This window comes from Pogoniulus pusillus, chromosome 21 (assembly GCF_015220805.1).
Source record: "Pogoniulus pusillus isolate bPogPus1 chromosome 21, bPogPus1.pri, whole genome shotgun sequence".
NCBI classification, from domain to species: domain Eukaryota; kingdom Metazoa; phylum Chordata; class Aves; order Piciformes; family Lybiidae; genus Pogoniulus; species Pogoniulus pusillus.
This window is the reverse complement of record NC_087284.1, coordinates 10,258,798-10,273,957: the sequence shown is the minus strand read 5'-3', so window position 1 is coordinate 10,273,957 and position 15,160 is coordinate 10,258,798. Positions and strand designations below refer to the sequence as shown.

Sequence of the window (15,160 nt, the reverse complement as noted above, 5' to 3'; positions counted from 1 at the left end):
GGTATGATTTATGGCTACTGTATGTCAAAGGAATTTCTGTGCTATTACAGTTTCAGATGCAGCCATCTCAGCTCCCTCAATGAACAAATTGCTGATAGTGCAGCTAATTAATAGTTTATTAGTTTTCTGTGGTCAATTATAACAAGTTATAAAAAAGTAAAATGCAATTTAATGATTAAAAAAAAAAAGGTGATTCTTGTTTCTTTCACAGAACTGCTTTGTTTTGGGAATGTGAGACAAAAAATGCCTACATAGCTCAGTTTTATAAGGCACATTTACCTCCACTAAGAGCAACTCCTATGATTAAAAAGTAGACTGGAGTCTTTAAATGTCTTTCTGATTGCTGGCCTCTATTAAAAACTTCTTAAAATAATAGATAGGTTTAATTCCTCAAGCCAAAGAAAAATTATATCATCTTAAGTATTTTCCATATTTATTATATTGATGAGACTTGGCTGCAGAGGGGGAAAAAAAAAAGGAAGCAAAATCTCTTGTATTGCAAGTTTTAAATGTACGAGGCTAAGGTTTACTTAATTAGAACCTCCAGGCAATAAAGGAGCCCTTTTTTAAATTCTGTGAATCTTAATATGCTAAATAATGCAAAGCTTCAACTCTTCAAGCATGAGACACACATCTGGCAGCTTAACATTTAAATTACAGAGGGGAAAAAAAAAAAAGAAAGAAAGAACCACTTCAGTAGTAATTCTCATGAAGAAAAAAATGGGAAATGTATTACAACTAAATTTAATTTCTTTCTAGATTTTTCATCCTGTCTAATTGTGAGCATTTCCCATCTTCTTCTTCTCCAGTTAGTTATTTATTTTCCCACAGATTTCCCTTCCTCCCTCCCCCCCCTCCATACTTTTTATTGATCTTTAGTTTGAGCAGCTTCTTACTCTTGAAGCCATTGAAGAACAACATTGTGTTTTTACTTAGCAAAAATTGTTCTGAGAAATCTATGAGGAATCAAAGTAATGAGCTCGCTGGTATAGAAAGCAAAGGCCCTTCAGAGCCTTACAAATAAAATACAAAAAAAAGCATGTCATGATTAAATAACAAACTGCAGCTCCTTCTCCCTCCCATTTCTTCAGTGTAGAATATTCTTTATTCTTTCTATTCTGCCTCTTTTTGTTGTTGTTGTTGTGTTTTTTGTGTTTTGTTTTCTTCTGGCCAAGGTAACTGCTGCTTTACTCATTTGTCTCCAAAAACATTACCAAAGTCTTTGTTATTACAGCAAAGCTATTTTGGAAACCTACTGCAATGAGCCAAAATAACAAAACAAACACAGACTCACACACACAAAAAAATGAAGCAGCACAGAAAATGGCAGTAACCATCTTTACAAAGGTACATACATATTGTAATATGTGTTTGTGGGTTCACACATCTGTCACAGCATCACAGAAGGTTAGGGGCTGGAATCATAGAACCAACCATGTTGGAAGAGACCTCCAAGATCATCAAGCCCAACCTATCACCCAACCCTATCCAGTCAACTAGACCATGGCACTAGGTGCCTGGAAGGGACCTCAAAAGATCATCCAGTCCAACCCCCTTGCCAGGGTAGGATCATCTACACCAGATCATGCAGGAATGCATTCAGGTGAGTCTTGAATATCTCCAAAGACACAGATTCCACGACTCCCCTGGGCAGCCTGTTCCAATACTCTGTCAAACAGTGAAAAAACTCCTGCTCACATTTCCATGGAATTTCCTATGCCTCAACTCCCACCCATTGTCCCTCATTCTGCCACTGGGCATTGCTGAGAAAATCCTGGCTCCATTCTCTTGGCACTCAATGGAGCTGAATAATGTACTCTTAATGGAATATGTGGAAACAATGTGAATAGTTTATGCTGCATGTGTGCACACCCATGACATACCCAACAGTCATGTTTTAAGCAGTTTCCCTGAGTTCAGTGGATGTAAATACCTGTAAATGCCTCATGCACTACTGCATGCACACCATGTATGCACCTCTTTGATGGAGGTACAGCAAATAAGGAATGGAAAGATGTCCATACACCAACACATAGGCTTCATGGTGTTTATTAGACCTCAGACTGGATGTGAGGAGGAAGTTCTTCAGCATGAGAGTGGTGAGAGCCTGGAATGAGTTGCCCAGGGGAGGTAGTTGAGGCCCCATCCCTGGAGGTATTTAACGCCAAGCTGGCTGAAGCTTTGGCCATCCTAGTCTAGAGTAGGGTGTTCCTGCCCATGGCAGAGGGTTGGAACTAGATGATCTTTGTGGTCCCTTCCAACCCTGACTGATTATGTCTGTATTGGATATCTATAACAAGAGCAGATTCTGCAGTGGTGCCCAGGTTAAAACAAGGGGCGGCCACTACAAATTAGAACACAGAAAGTTACATCTGAACAGGAAATAAAACTTCTTTTCTTCAACGGTGCCAGAGCACTTGACCCAATTGCTCAGAGAGATTGTAGAGTTGCTTTCCCTGGAGAGATTCAAAGTCTGCCTGGATGTGATCCTGGGCAACCTGCTCTCAGTGACCCTGCTTTAGCTAGAGGGGTTGGACTAGGTAATTTCCAGAGGTCCTTTCCTGTGATTTTTAAGTACATTTGACTGTCTTCTACTGAGGGAAAATGAAAGCAACTAGGAAAAAGAAATAATTACTAATTAAGTATTTTTTTGGCTTATCATTTATGTGCTGTACATTTTTAGTAGTGGGGTTGCTTACCTTGGAGAAGAGGAGGCTCAGGGGGAACCTTATTGCTCTCTACAAACTACCTGAAAGGAGATTGTGGCCAGGTGGAGATTGGCCTCTTCTCACAGGAAACCAGTGAAAGAATGAGAGGACAGAGTCTCAAGCTGTGCCAAGGCAGGTTTAGGCTGGATGTTAGGAAGAAATTCTTCACAGCAAGAGTGATTGGCATTGGAATGGGCTGCCTGGGGATGTGGTAGAGTCAGCACACCTGGGAGCATTTAAAAAGAGACAGGATGAGGTAACAGGTTAGGTAATAGGTTGGACTTGATGATCTTGAAGGTATTTTCCTACCTGGTTGATTCTGTGATTCTGTAATGCAGACCTTTATTTCCACCGTGTTGCTGACTCCTATGATGTGGAATACAGTTTTCTTCACTCACAGGTCATTGCTTTTCAGGGGTCAGAAAAATACACTACTTGAGTAAACATTGCATAGAAAACTTGAGTACTTTGGATCCCTGTGCCTCATTCCCAGCCCACAGCCATGTCCATACAAGACAATAAACTTCCTTCTCTGTTCCAAGGAAAAGGTTGGGTGGCTTCTTTTGTTTGCTTGTTGTTTTGTTTTTAATAACCTTCACTGTCATTCTTCTGTGTCTATTATTTTTATTTCTTTATTTCCATTTCCTCCCTCTGCTTTTTCTCTATGCAGTTATTGTTTACAACACCATAGCATCTGAATTCTTCTCTATATTTATCACCCTAACACATCTGGAAGGTAGGAGAGAAGTAACAACCTAGATTTAACTAAGATGGAGAAGAGAAAATGACCTGCTTGTAGTCACTCAGGATCTTGAAGGGAGGGGGGAACAAAGCCCAGCTCCTTCCTTTTGAGCTTTATCTTATACACCAAGATAAAAATGCACTTTCTCCCACTTCCCATACAGAGGATGATTTTTGCTGTGATTACAATGACAGTGCAGATGAGCACTACAACCAGCACCATCTGAAGGAAGACCAAGGAGGACATGACAAGGTAATGGTCTTGGTCTGAAAGTTACCATCTTCCTTAAAGCGTAGGGTGAAGCTGTTGGAACTTCTGCCTGTGCCATTGTTCATATTGTTGCTGCTGTGTTTCTTTATGCCATCACTGTGAATTTTGTTATGGATACTATAAGGATACACATGGCCCAGGAGCATTGCTACCTCCTGCATAGATCTATAGTGAACTAATTTCTCCAGCAAAGGAGTAGTAGGAAAGATTATCAATGATCAGACAACAATGACTTGATCAAGGTTGTGGTGCAGGATGATATTATTCCATTATTGTTTTACAAGATAAATTCCATGTGCATAGCCTTCAAGTTATCATGTTCCTGTGCAGAAGACTCCTTCCACCAGATACTTGTACCATCCTTATTCATAGTATTTTTGCCAAGGACATAATGAATTTGGGAGCAAATTACATGTCATCAATACAAGTTACAATAAAATGACCTCTGCACTATGATAAGACTTTCTGGGTGATACTGAAACTTTCCGTGTTAATGTATGTCTTGAGAACTAAGACACAAAGAAGGCTGTATTCCTGAGAACTGATTCTACCTGTGTTATCTCTCCTAAATTAGACTATTTTCCAATGAAGGATGTGGTTTTTCTCTCTAAGTGTTGCTCCACTTCCCTCCTTAGATCCATGTGGCTGTGGTGTGTTATAACTACAAACATGAATATTCAAATTAATCTTTCTGGCAATTTGTCTCACCCTGTTCTAGATGCACTCTGAAACATTTGTAATGCTTTTAATTGCCCATGGAAAGAAGCATCCTGGTACCCAGAGTGCTCACTAACTTGCATATTGTGTATTCATATCTGTACACACACTGTGGCACAAATGCTCAATAGCTGGGAATTATTAGCTCAGCTTTGACTTTAGTAGCCTGTGATGGTTTGGGGGTTACCCCGCCCCCCCACACTTTTGAATTTGCCCCAGCTAACTCAGACGGACCCTGGGAATATAGATGAAGCAATTTATATACAGCTAGCAGAATTTACAAGCAGCTATTTACAATATATACAGTTATATACAATTATATATAGAAATATACAAAGGATAAACAATACAAAAGCACAACTCCCCTCCCAGAAACCAAGGTCCCCAGGAGGGGCTTTCAAACCACCCCAACACCTCCCCCCGGCCCTCTCAACCTTACCCCAGTTCTCAGGAAGAAGAGAGGTGCAGCCAAGAGGTTAGGGAGCAAGGTTAGTAGGAGCAGGGTTAATGAGATGTGACCAGGTCCAAGGCAAAAGCAAGAGTGAGAAACAAAATGGAGAAGAAGTCTTTCTTCTTCCCAGAGTTCTCAGCGAGACTGTGAGAGAAGTTGACATCAATTGTTTTCATTTCACTGCCCGTTATCTAGTTCTGTTACCAAAACATTCTAGCTTGCTTCAAACTAGCACATAGCCTGAAAATCTACATATAAATATCTATGAGCAAAACCAGATTGGCCAATTGGAAGTTCCCTCCATTTTAAACAATTAATTTTCCAAGTGGTTTATTTCTTCAGGAGGTAGGGATAAACTAGAGAAACCAGGATTAGACACAACCATATAGGCAGATTGCTGTTTGATGGTGTGTGTGTACCCTTAATCTATAGGAAGACCAACTTAAGGACTGATCGAGTGGGTGTAATGAGCAAAGCAACCCAACCCATGGGAGTGGCAGAGTGAAATTCATTTCCTACAATCCCTTAATAGCACATTGGCTTTGAACAAAATGCCATGCTCTTAGAGGAACCTCAGTTGTGGGTAGCTCTCTAAGCCACATTAAAGTGACCTGGTTTCAGCGAGATGTGTAAACCCATGGGTAACTCAGCACTCGGTCGTCCCTTTGGACTCAGTGAAATGACTCACAAGCTGACGGTTATTGACACGTTTAAATAGATGTCTGAACAGAGGCTCCTGGGAGAAAACTTTTACACGAAAGAAATGTGAGCACGTGAGATCTTTCAAGTGGTCTAAGGGCCCCTCTTTCTTAATGCCATGTGCGAACCCTAACGCTCAGAGAAACTCTTGTTTTAGTGCCTTCAAGACTTTGACGCTCGGTCTGAATTACGTCACTTGTACCAACTGGTGACTCTGGAACTGAAATGGGATTCTAAAATCGTTTTACCCAGTTGGAAGCAAGTACAGCCTAATGCAAAGAACTGACTTAAGGCAGAAGACAGAAGTTCATTTACTGGGCTATTCTCTCATTTAGAGCTACCAAGCAGAATTTTGGGCTGTGTCACAGATGATTTTTGGTATAGGGGTAGAGAGGCATAGTAGAGAGGGGGCATTTGGGTCTGAGATTTTGGGTTTTGTGTGGAGTTTTGGCTTAATGAGATTGCTGTAAGCCCAGGTCACAGGACTGGGCCGAGGCTGGGTATGAATTTGTGTATCTTACTTGCTTTGCTATGCTCTCTGCTACGTAAAACTATAACATCACAGCTTGTGAATTGCTTCTCCATTTAAACTTTCCAATCCATTGCCTGTGAGCATTTCCTTTTGCCCCTTTGAAGCAGTAGAGGAATCTGTCTGCTCATTAAACCTCAACAGTGCACTGCCTAATTTGACTCTGCCTTAGGTATTCGTATTTCTATGATTCTATGACATGTGAAGAATTACATGGCACCTAAAAGTGTGAGGCTTTAAGTACTTTAGTTTGGCCTCTTCATGCCAATGGGCAAATCTATTTACATTATCTATATTTAATATGCAAAGGTCAGTGTCCATGAACTCCTGGACTGAATTTGCCAAGTGATGACAGTATGGTAAGGCTCACAACAATTTATAAGCCTGCATTATATTTTAACATTTAATGCTGAAGACAAATCAGCTACAGGGCACAGGACTCTCTGCCACTGTGGGTGCCACCCTTCAGCCCTATTTCCAAGCTCCCCAGAGGCCAGAAGGAAGTATAGGCTGGATGTTAGGAGGAAGTTCTTTACAGAGAGAGTGATTTACTGTTGAAATGGGCTGTCCAGGGAGATGGTGGAGTCAATGTCCCTGAAGGTGTTCAAGAAAAGACTGGACAAGGCATTTAGTGCCATAGTCTAGATGACTGGATAGGGTTGGGTGCTAGGTTGGACTGGATGATCTTGGAGGCCTCTTCCAACTTGGTTGATTCCATGATTCTATCATATTTGCATAGGACAACTTTTTGACTATATATTCCATTGCTTGTGGTAGCTTTTCCAATGACTTTTGAAATGATTGTGTCACGTTTCCTGATAACTATAATTAGCATTATGCAAGCATGGATACAAACCTCTGCCTGTTGTGTCCACGAGCCTTGAATTAGATTCAGAACACAAATCTGCCTTTTAGAGCACAATGGTTTACTGACTTCAAAAAAACCAACCCAAAGATCTTCATAGTTCTGGTAACTAGCAAACAGTGACCTGACTGCATCTAATATCCATACTGTGTTCCTGTAAACTCTGAGATTATTTTTTTGAGATCTCCAGAGCAAACTCAGATGTTTTGTTCATTACAGATCTCATAAACTTGAAAGTCAAAAAGAACCTTATGAAATAGAATCATAGAATCAATCAGGTTGGAAGAGACCTCCGAGATCATCCAGTCCAACCTAGCACCCAGCCCTATCCAATCAACTAGACCGTAGCACTAAATATCTCATCCAGGCTTTTCTTGAACACCTCCAGGGATGGCAAATCCACCACCTCCCTGGGCAGCCCATTCCAATGCCAATCACTCTCTCTGCCAGGAATTTCCTTCTAACATCCTACCTATACCTTCCCCGGCACAACTTGAGACTCTGTCTCCTTGTTTTGTTGCTGGTTGTCTGGGAGAACAGACCAACCTCCACCCAGCTATAGCCTCCCTTCAGGTAGCTGTAGACAGCAATGAGGTCACCCTGATCCTCCTCTTCTCCAGGCTAAGCAACCCCAGCTCCCTCAGCCTCTCCACATAGGGCTTGTGTTCCAGGGCTTTCACCAGCTTTTTTGCCTTTCTCTGGACACATTCCTTGAATCATTCAGGTTAGCTTCTGGTATTGGCTTGTCATGAGCTCAAAGTAGGACAAAGGTAGAAAATTTCAACCACTTGTTCCATAAAATCGACATCAAGAGAAGGACAAACAAACCTTGCCCTTGTGTTCACCTCTAAAATGTATGCTTTCTATCTGCCTGGTTCAATCAAAGAGCAAAGATGGACTCCTGTTTCTAATTCAGTCATAACAGGTTTTAACTTCTGTCCTTTTGTTCTCTCTGGACTTGTTCACTAGATGTTAACAAACCACGCACAGAGTTTGGTATTATGCCTAGGAAGATATTAATAGATTGTTTCATAAAGTCACCTGCAGATGTCTGCTTTGTAAGTTATGACCTCATTGTGTCTCTTGATAGAAGTGATGTTTGGCTCTCTGTCCAGGAGTGAGAATGCCAAGCACGCAAGGAACCTGGTAGTCATTCCAAGGAGAGACAATGCCAGTGCTGAATCGAGCCCCATGTGTACAAAATTGTTATTCCCAAAATGAACATGGATTAGAATTCTCTACTTTGTAGCTCAAGGAGTAGTTTATATCAGCAAAAACTGGCACCAACACTGAGAGATGCAGTATTGTTTCTCTCCTCCTATGTGCTGGCACCAGTGCAGGGTGGCCTGGATCAGAATGGGTCCAGCTGAGAGCTAACCCAATTAATGAAAGTAGAAGAAAAGAAAGAGGCCAAACAGCATTAATTTCCTTCCCAAATTGGTTCATTCCCTATATTTTATGATGTGGATGTCTAAATTTTTCTTCTGGCAGGATGTGGCATGTGACATAGGATAAAGGTAGAGGAAGGCTGGTTGGCTTCTAGTGTCAGCATGAGGCTATTCCTCCTTGAGAAAGCTTGTCAAACCAAAGCCTTATGGGAACATCAATTCACTGAGCAACATTTTGTGTGCGGTTCTGGGCCCCAGAATTGAAGAAAGATGTAAAAGTCCTTGAATAGGCCCAGAGGAGGACAATAAAGCTGTGAGGAGAGGCTGAGAACTTGAGGCTTTTTTGAGATAAGGAGGCTGATGGGTGACTTTATTGCTCCCAACAGCTTCCAGAGGAGAGGAAGGCAAGATGGAGGTGCTGATTTCTTCTCCCTGGGATCCAGCGAGAAGTGCATGGAAAAGGTTCAAAGCTGTGCCAGGGAAAGTTTGAAATGAACAGTAGCTAACATTTCTTTATAGAGAAGGTGGTGAAACACTGGAATAGGTTTCCTAAAGACGTGGTGGATGCTGCAAGCCTGTCAGTGTTTAAAAGGCATTTGGGTGTTAACCACTTGCTTTAACTTGGTGAGCCCTGACTTGGTAGGGCAGTTGAACTAGATGATTGTTGTAGGTCACTTCCAAGAGAAATAGTCTATTCTATAGAATTTTGAGCCATCTCTTCCACTGCTATTTTCTAGTTTTGTTCTAGAGTGAGAGCTGTAAGTTTAAAACAGAGCAAGAAGTTCAAAGCAGGGTGAAATTGGCAGGTTTTGCTTTGTTAGCTGTGCTAAATCTCTTACTGCACTGACTTGTTTTTGCCTTTCACTTGCAGGTGGACAACCTAGCTGATCAATATTATCAAGAAAAATCAGGTTCTGGGAGCAATTCAAGCCGAGAAGGAGGGAAGGAATCTGCAGAGAGCAAGCTCTACTTGGAGGAGTTAGAGAAATACACTTTTTCTGTGTGGTAAGTGATCTCAGTATCAAAGTTTCACAAGCCAGAAGTATGCCTTGCTATGTTGTAATATAGAGGCATCTACATTGAGAAGAATGCTATTATGCTCCAAAATCCAACACACAGGTGGTCAATTGCCTGAGCAATGCCATTTGGTCCCCTATGTGCATGCATCATACGCTGTTTACCCACTAAACTATTTCTAACTGTGTTGCCAAGTTTAAAACAAAACAACAAACAAAAAACCCCAAACAGAACAGCTATTATCTAATCTAACTTGATATAAAAATGGAAAAATCATGACAAATTTAACCAAGGAACTCCTCTCCATGTCTTCAGGAATGTGGTTAGAGATGAGAAAAAGGCTTATTTCAGCTGCTCAAGATTCTCTGCCATGCGTTGTCATGCCTTTTCTGTCCACAAACACATCAGCTCAATGCTTACTTTCAGCTGTGCAGTAGCTGATGCTGAGAGACTAACTGTTCTTAGCTGATGCTAAGAGACTAACTGCCAAGATGCAGCTTCACAGAATCACAGAACTTTAGAGGTTGGAAGGGACCTCCAGAGATCATCAAGTCCAACACCCCTGCCAAGGTAGGATACCCATGGGTAGTTCACATAGGAATGCATCCAGGTGGGTGTTGAACGTCTCCAGAGGAGGAAACTCCACAACCTCTCTGGGCAGCCTGTTCCAGTGCTCTGTCACTCTCAGTGTAAAGAAGTTTCTCCTCATGTTGAGGTGAAACCTTCTATGTTCCGGTTTGTAGCCATTGCTCCTTGACTTATTGCGTCTGACCATGGAAGAGAAATTGGCTCCATCCATTTGACACCCACCCCTCAGATATTTGCACACACAGGTGAGACCTCCTCTCAGTCTTCTCTTCTCCAGAATAAACAGCTCCAGGCCTTTCAGTCTCTATAGGGAAGATGCTCGAGTTTCCAAGTCATCCTTGTGTCTCTCTGCTGGACTCTTTCCAGCAGATTCCTGTCTCTCTTGAACTGGGGAGCCCAAAATTTGACACAGTATTCCAGGTGTGGTCTTACTAGGGCATCTATGCTCTTTTCCAATCCTTGAAGACACTCCAAAACCAAACAAACCCAAAAAAGAATAACCCAAAAGTAACTTTCCTCTTTTTGTGCTGTTTACTTGTGCAAATACTAAGGATTTTATGTTCTACTTTTTGGTCACTGTGGCTCCTGGTCTTATTTACAACAGGCACTCTCTGCCTGGAATTCAGAACTATTGATTTCTTCATCCTTTCCTTCACAATAGAACTTTACAAACAAAAGCTACTTTTTCTTCAGAAGACCATTGTGAAATAAGGAAGGGATGGCATTTCACCTTCCAAATAGAGATATTAAATATTTCCAGCACTTGCAACTGAGAAAAGACTTGGATTTTCTTTGGCTCTTTAGTATCGCTTCTGATTGAAGTTGATTGGGAAAAAATTGGAAACATCTGTTTGGGTTTTTTTTTGTCTGAGAATGAAAATTTGACATTGCTGCAGAAGCTGTGTCAGGGCAAGAAATGAAAGAGTGCTTCAAGGAAAATCTTTTCAGCATTTTAAGAGCAATGCACTGATTTTCTTGGTTGTTACTTTAAATATTATTGGTCTTCTTTGTTATAAATTACACATGTGGGGAATAACTTAAAATGAAAAGATAAATTACAGTGAAATATTTTCATTTACTTGTAATTATTTTTTCCCTGAGATTTAATTTTTTGGGTAATTGCACAGTTATTTGTAATTAGTAGAAAACAATGAAGACCAAAATTTTCACTAAATTATAGTCTTTTACATGGCTCTTCAGCATGTCCCTCACAGAACCCTCCTGATCTTTGGATGCCCTCTCTCATGCCCCACTTGGTGCTGGGAGAGGCAGTAGCCCTCCTCCTGCCTAACATCCTCTATATGTCCCTCTTTGGGGGGTTCTGGCCTCATGGAGTAATTTGAGGGCTTTTGCGGGGAGGGTGGGGATTCTAGCCCCATAGGTTAATTTGAGGGGGGTCTGGGAGGCTTCTGCCCCACAGGTTTAGGTTAGGGTTAGAGTTTGGGTTGGAGTTAGGGTTAAGGTGAGGGCTTGGTTCAGGGTTAAGATTTGGGGTTAGGGTTTAGGGTTAGGGGTTACAGTTAGAATTAGGGGACACAGTCTCAAGTTGTGCTGGGGGAAGTATAGGCTGGATGTTAGGAGGAGGTTGTTGGCAGAGAGAGTGATTGGCATTGGAATGGGCTGCCCAGGGAGGTGGTGCAGTCACTGTCCCTGGAGGTGTTGAAGAAAAGCCTGGATGAGGCACTTAGTGCCATGGTCTGGTTGACTGGATATGGCTGGGTGCTAGGTTGGACTGGACGATCTTGGAGGTCTCTTCCAGCCTGGTTGATTCTATGATTCTATGTCTTGAACAGTCAAAACTCAGCCCTAGTGCACATCTCTGGCACCTGTAACCTCTTCTGTGAATCAGCCTAGAGACCTTCAAATAAATCATCCAGAAAATGAACATTAGAATAGGATGGATGTCTGTAAACATTTAGTTTAGTTTAAAATTAGTTGTCTTTCAAAACATTTCCTAGCAGAGTTATCTAACCAGGCAAGTGAAGTAGCCTTCAGCATCACCAGTCCTGTCATTCCTTCCTCTCAATAGTCTCTTGGTGCCTTTCAAGTTTGGCAGAAAGAATCATAGAGTCATAGAATTGTCTGGATTGGAAGAGACCTCAAGGATCACCTAGTTCCAATCTCCCTTCCATGAGCAGAGACACCTCACACTAGATCAGGTTGCTCAGAACCACATCCAGCTTGGCTTTAAAGACCTCCAGGGATGAGGCTTCCACCACTTCCCTGGGCAACCGGTTCCCATGTCTCGCCACCCTCATGCTGAAGAACTTATTCCTAACATCTAACCTGAAACTACCCACTTCTAGTTTTGCTCCATTCCCCCTAGTCCTATCACTACCCAACACCCTCAACAGTTCTCTGATTATCCTTGTGACCCTTCTCTGGACATTTTCCAGCATGTCCATATCTTTCTTGTAATAGTGGCTCTAGAACTGGATACAGTACTCCAGGTGGAATATCACTAGAGGGGGAGAATCACCTCCTTCAACTGGCTGGCCACACTTCTCTTGGTGCAGCCCAGGATCCTGTTGGCTTTCTGGGCTGCAAGTGCACACTGCTGGCTCATGTTGAGCTTTTCATCCATCAGCACCCACAAATCCCTCTCCTCAAGGCTTCTCTTAAGACAGTCACTGCCCTGCCTATATAAGTGCTTGGGATTACCCTGACCCAGATGCAGGACCTTGCACTTGGTCTTGTTGAACTTCATGAGGTTGGCTTGGCCCCACCTCTTCAGCCTGCCAACGTCCCTCTGGATGGATTCCTTCCTTCCAGCATGTCAGTCACACCGCACAGCTTGGTGTCATCGGCAAACTTGCTGAGGGTGCATTCAGTGCCACTGTCCATGTTGCTGACGTGGATTAGGCAAAGACCTTACAAACACAAAGTGAATGTTCACTATAGAAATCTGAACTCAACCCTAGAGGTGCTCAGACCTGAGTATTGAAGGAGGCAGTAATCAAGTGGAAAAATTATACAAAATCAGATAATTAGACTGCCATAATTCTGCTGAATTAATCACGGTTATTTAGGATAATTAAGGACTCCTTCATCCTGGGCATAATTTAAGAATGGGTTTTAGAGTAGCAGTGTTGATCCAAGTATCTTTGCCCATTCCCACTGTTTTATTTTACCTACCTCAATTTTCAAAGTGAATTAACCAAATTATCATCCCTTTCTATGTCAGCTCAAGGTTCTTGCTTTCTGTTGTGGTGGATTTCACTATCTCTTTTCCATATCTTGAGGAGTTATTAGCTAATAATTAATAATAGAATGTTTCTGGGTTGGAAGGGATTTTTATAGTCATCTAGTTCAAACCCACTACATTAAGTAGGGACCTCTTGAACTAGATCAAGTTGATCAGAGTCCCATCCAATTTGACCTGGAATGTTTCCAATCAGCAGCTTCGATCCTTTATTCTTTTCAAAACTGTTGAGCTTGAATGTGTTGGGAAAATGGTTCCAAGTAGACTTCTTAGCCCTGAAGGACTTCTGGGGTCCATGCTAGTTTCTGGTCCCTCTCCCTACAGTAGCCTGGCCTCAGACTGTGGAGCCCAGGACCTCTTTAGTTGCACAAGAGGAGCCTCAGACATTTGTCCAAGTTGTCATGTACCTCTCTGCCTGATTTGGTGACCAAGAAAAAATGATGGTTCTTCCTTCCTTTGGTTCTTCATTTTTATTTCTTTGTATGTAGGAAGGGCTCCAACTGGAGCACAGGAAAGTCCATGTGAATATGAGGAAAAGCTTCTTTCATTTGGAGGTGCTGGAGCATTGGAACAGGCTGCCAAGAGAGATGAGTCTCCAGCTCTGGAGCAATTCAAAGTCTGTCTGGACATGATCATGTGCAGCCTGCTCTAGGTGACTGTGCTTTAGCAGGGGGATTGGATTACATGATCTCCCTTCCAATCTCTATGATGCTGTGATGCTCTGAAGTCCAGTTGGCTTTTATGCCCCGTGCCTTCAGTTTTGCTAGGGTTCCTGGGAGGCAGTGGAGATATATCTGAGCGTAGTAAGCTATAGAGTGTGAACTGTACATTCCTGGTGTGAAACAAAGGCTACCAGACATGCTTCATGGTGACTGTGCTGCCCATCCTTCTGCAAAGACAGCTATGGCTAGCATTTTATTATTTCAATATGTCATTCCATTTACTGTCTCTGTCATCCTGTTTGAAATAAGGACCGATGCTTGCTTTACTAAGTGAAAGTCTCACAAGATTAGAACAAAATGGAATTCAGAGAGCATTTCTTTGCTTACTGTTTGACTTGGGGTAAAACACCATCATTATCAGAGAGAAAAAAAATAATAGGAAAAGAAATTACTCCATTCTTGGCCCAGTAATGTAGATCTTTCACTTCACAAGCCACATGAAGCATGTGTCCTTAATAACATTTTTTCATTTTCTTAATAATACTTTTTTAATGTTTATACTTAGAGTTAATTCATTTCACCTGTGTGATTGAAAGAGCATCTGACACCTTGTGAGTTAGTTCCATTTCTTACTGTACCGGCATGTTTCAGTTGTTAACTCATTTCTGTCTGCCTATTCTCCTTTCCTTCTCTCCTACTTTCTCCATCAAAGGGCATCACTTCCTCCTTGTCTGCTGCCAGACCTTCCTTTTTGTTAGGATTGCTACCTTTTAAAAAAGGCAATGCAAGATAATTAGCTACTACAAAAAAAATTTAATAGGACTGTGGATCTGGGTGCAGCTTAGATCTCCATCAGCCTCAGAGTTTTAGATGCTCCAAGATGCAATCTGAGCAATTTCCTTGATCTTTTATTGCAGCTGGTAAATCATTTATTAGGCTAGGTTATTTTACCAAATCCTCTTTAGAAACAAAATCCCATAAAACATATTTATCATAAAATGCTGCATGACCAACAGTCTTCAAAGTTATACATACCTTCTATTAATTAAAAGCCAGTGTTGTACTGTGACAAGTTAAAGGTATCTACTCTCTGTCTCTCTCTCTTCCCCCATTCCCCCTCCCTCCATTTCCATGCATTTTTTTCTTCCCTCCTTTTGTCTCTCTCTCATCTCCTTTGTTGCAGGGCTTGCCAAAGGGGAGATTGGTGAGTACGAGCAAAATATTCTTTCGTGATCACAAATATTTCTCTGATAATTGTGGAGGTTTTTTGTTCCCATTGCTATAGCATGCTTGTCCTTTTCCATTCATATTAATGTGACAGT

General features: G+C 41.7%; 1 protein-coding gene across 16 annotated transcripts in view; it reads left to right on the top strand.

Annotated features, from left to right (window-relative positions):
* Positions 1 to 15,160, top strand: part of LOC135184794 (uncharacterized) — a 616,367-nt gene that overhangs the window by 304,078 nt on the left and 297,129 nt on the right. For all 16 annotated transcript variants that reach the window (XM_064160870.1, XM_064160872.1, XM_064160881.1 and 13 more), the window contains 2 exons: positions 3,614 to 3,702; positions 9,241 to 9,374. In XM_064160870.1, the coding sequence (XP_064016940.1) occupies positions 3,614 to 3,702; positions 9,241 to 9,374 (223 nt within the window). The remainder of the gene's footprint in view (positions 1 to 3,613; positions 3,703 to 9,240; positions 9,375 to 15,160) is intronic.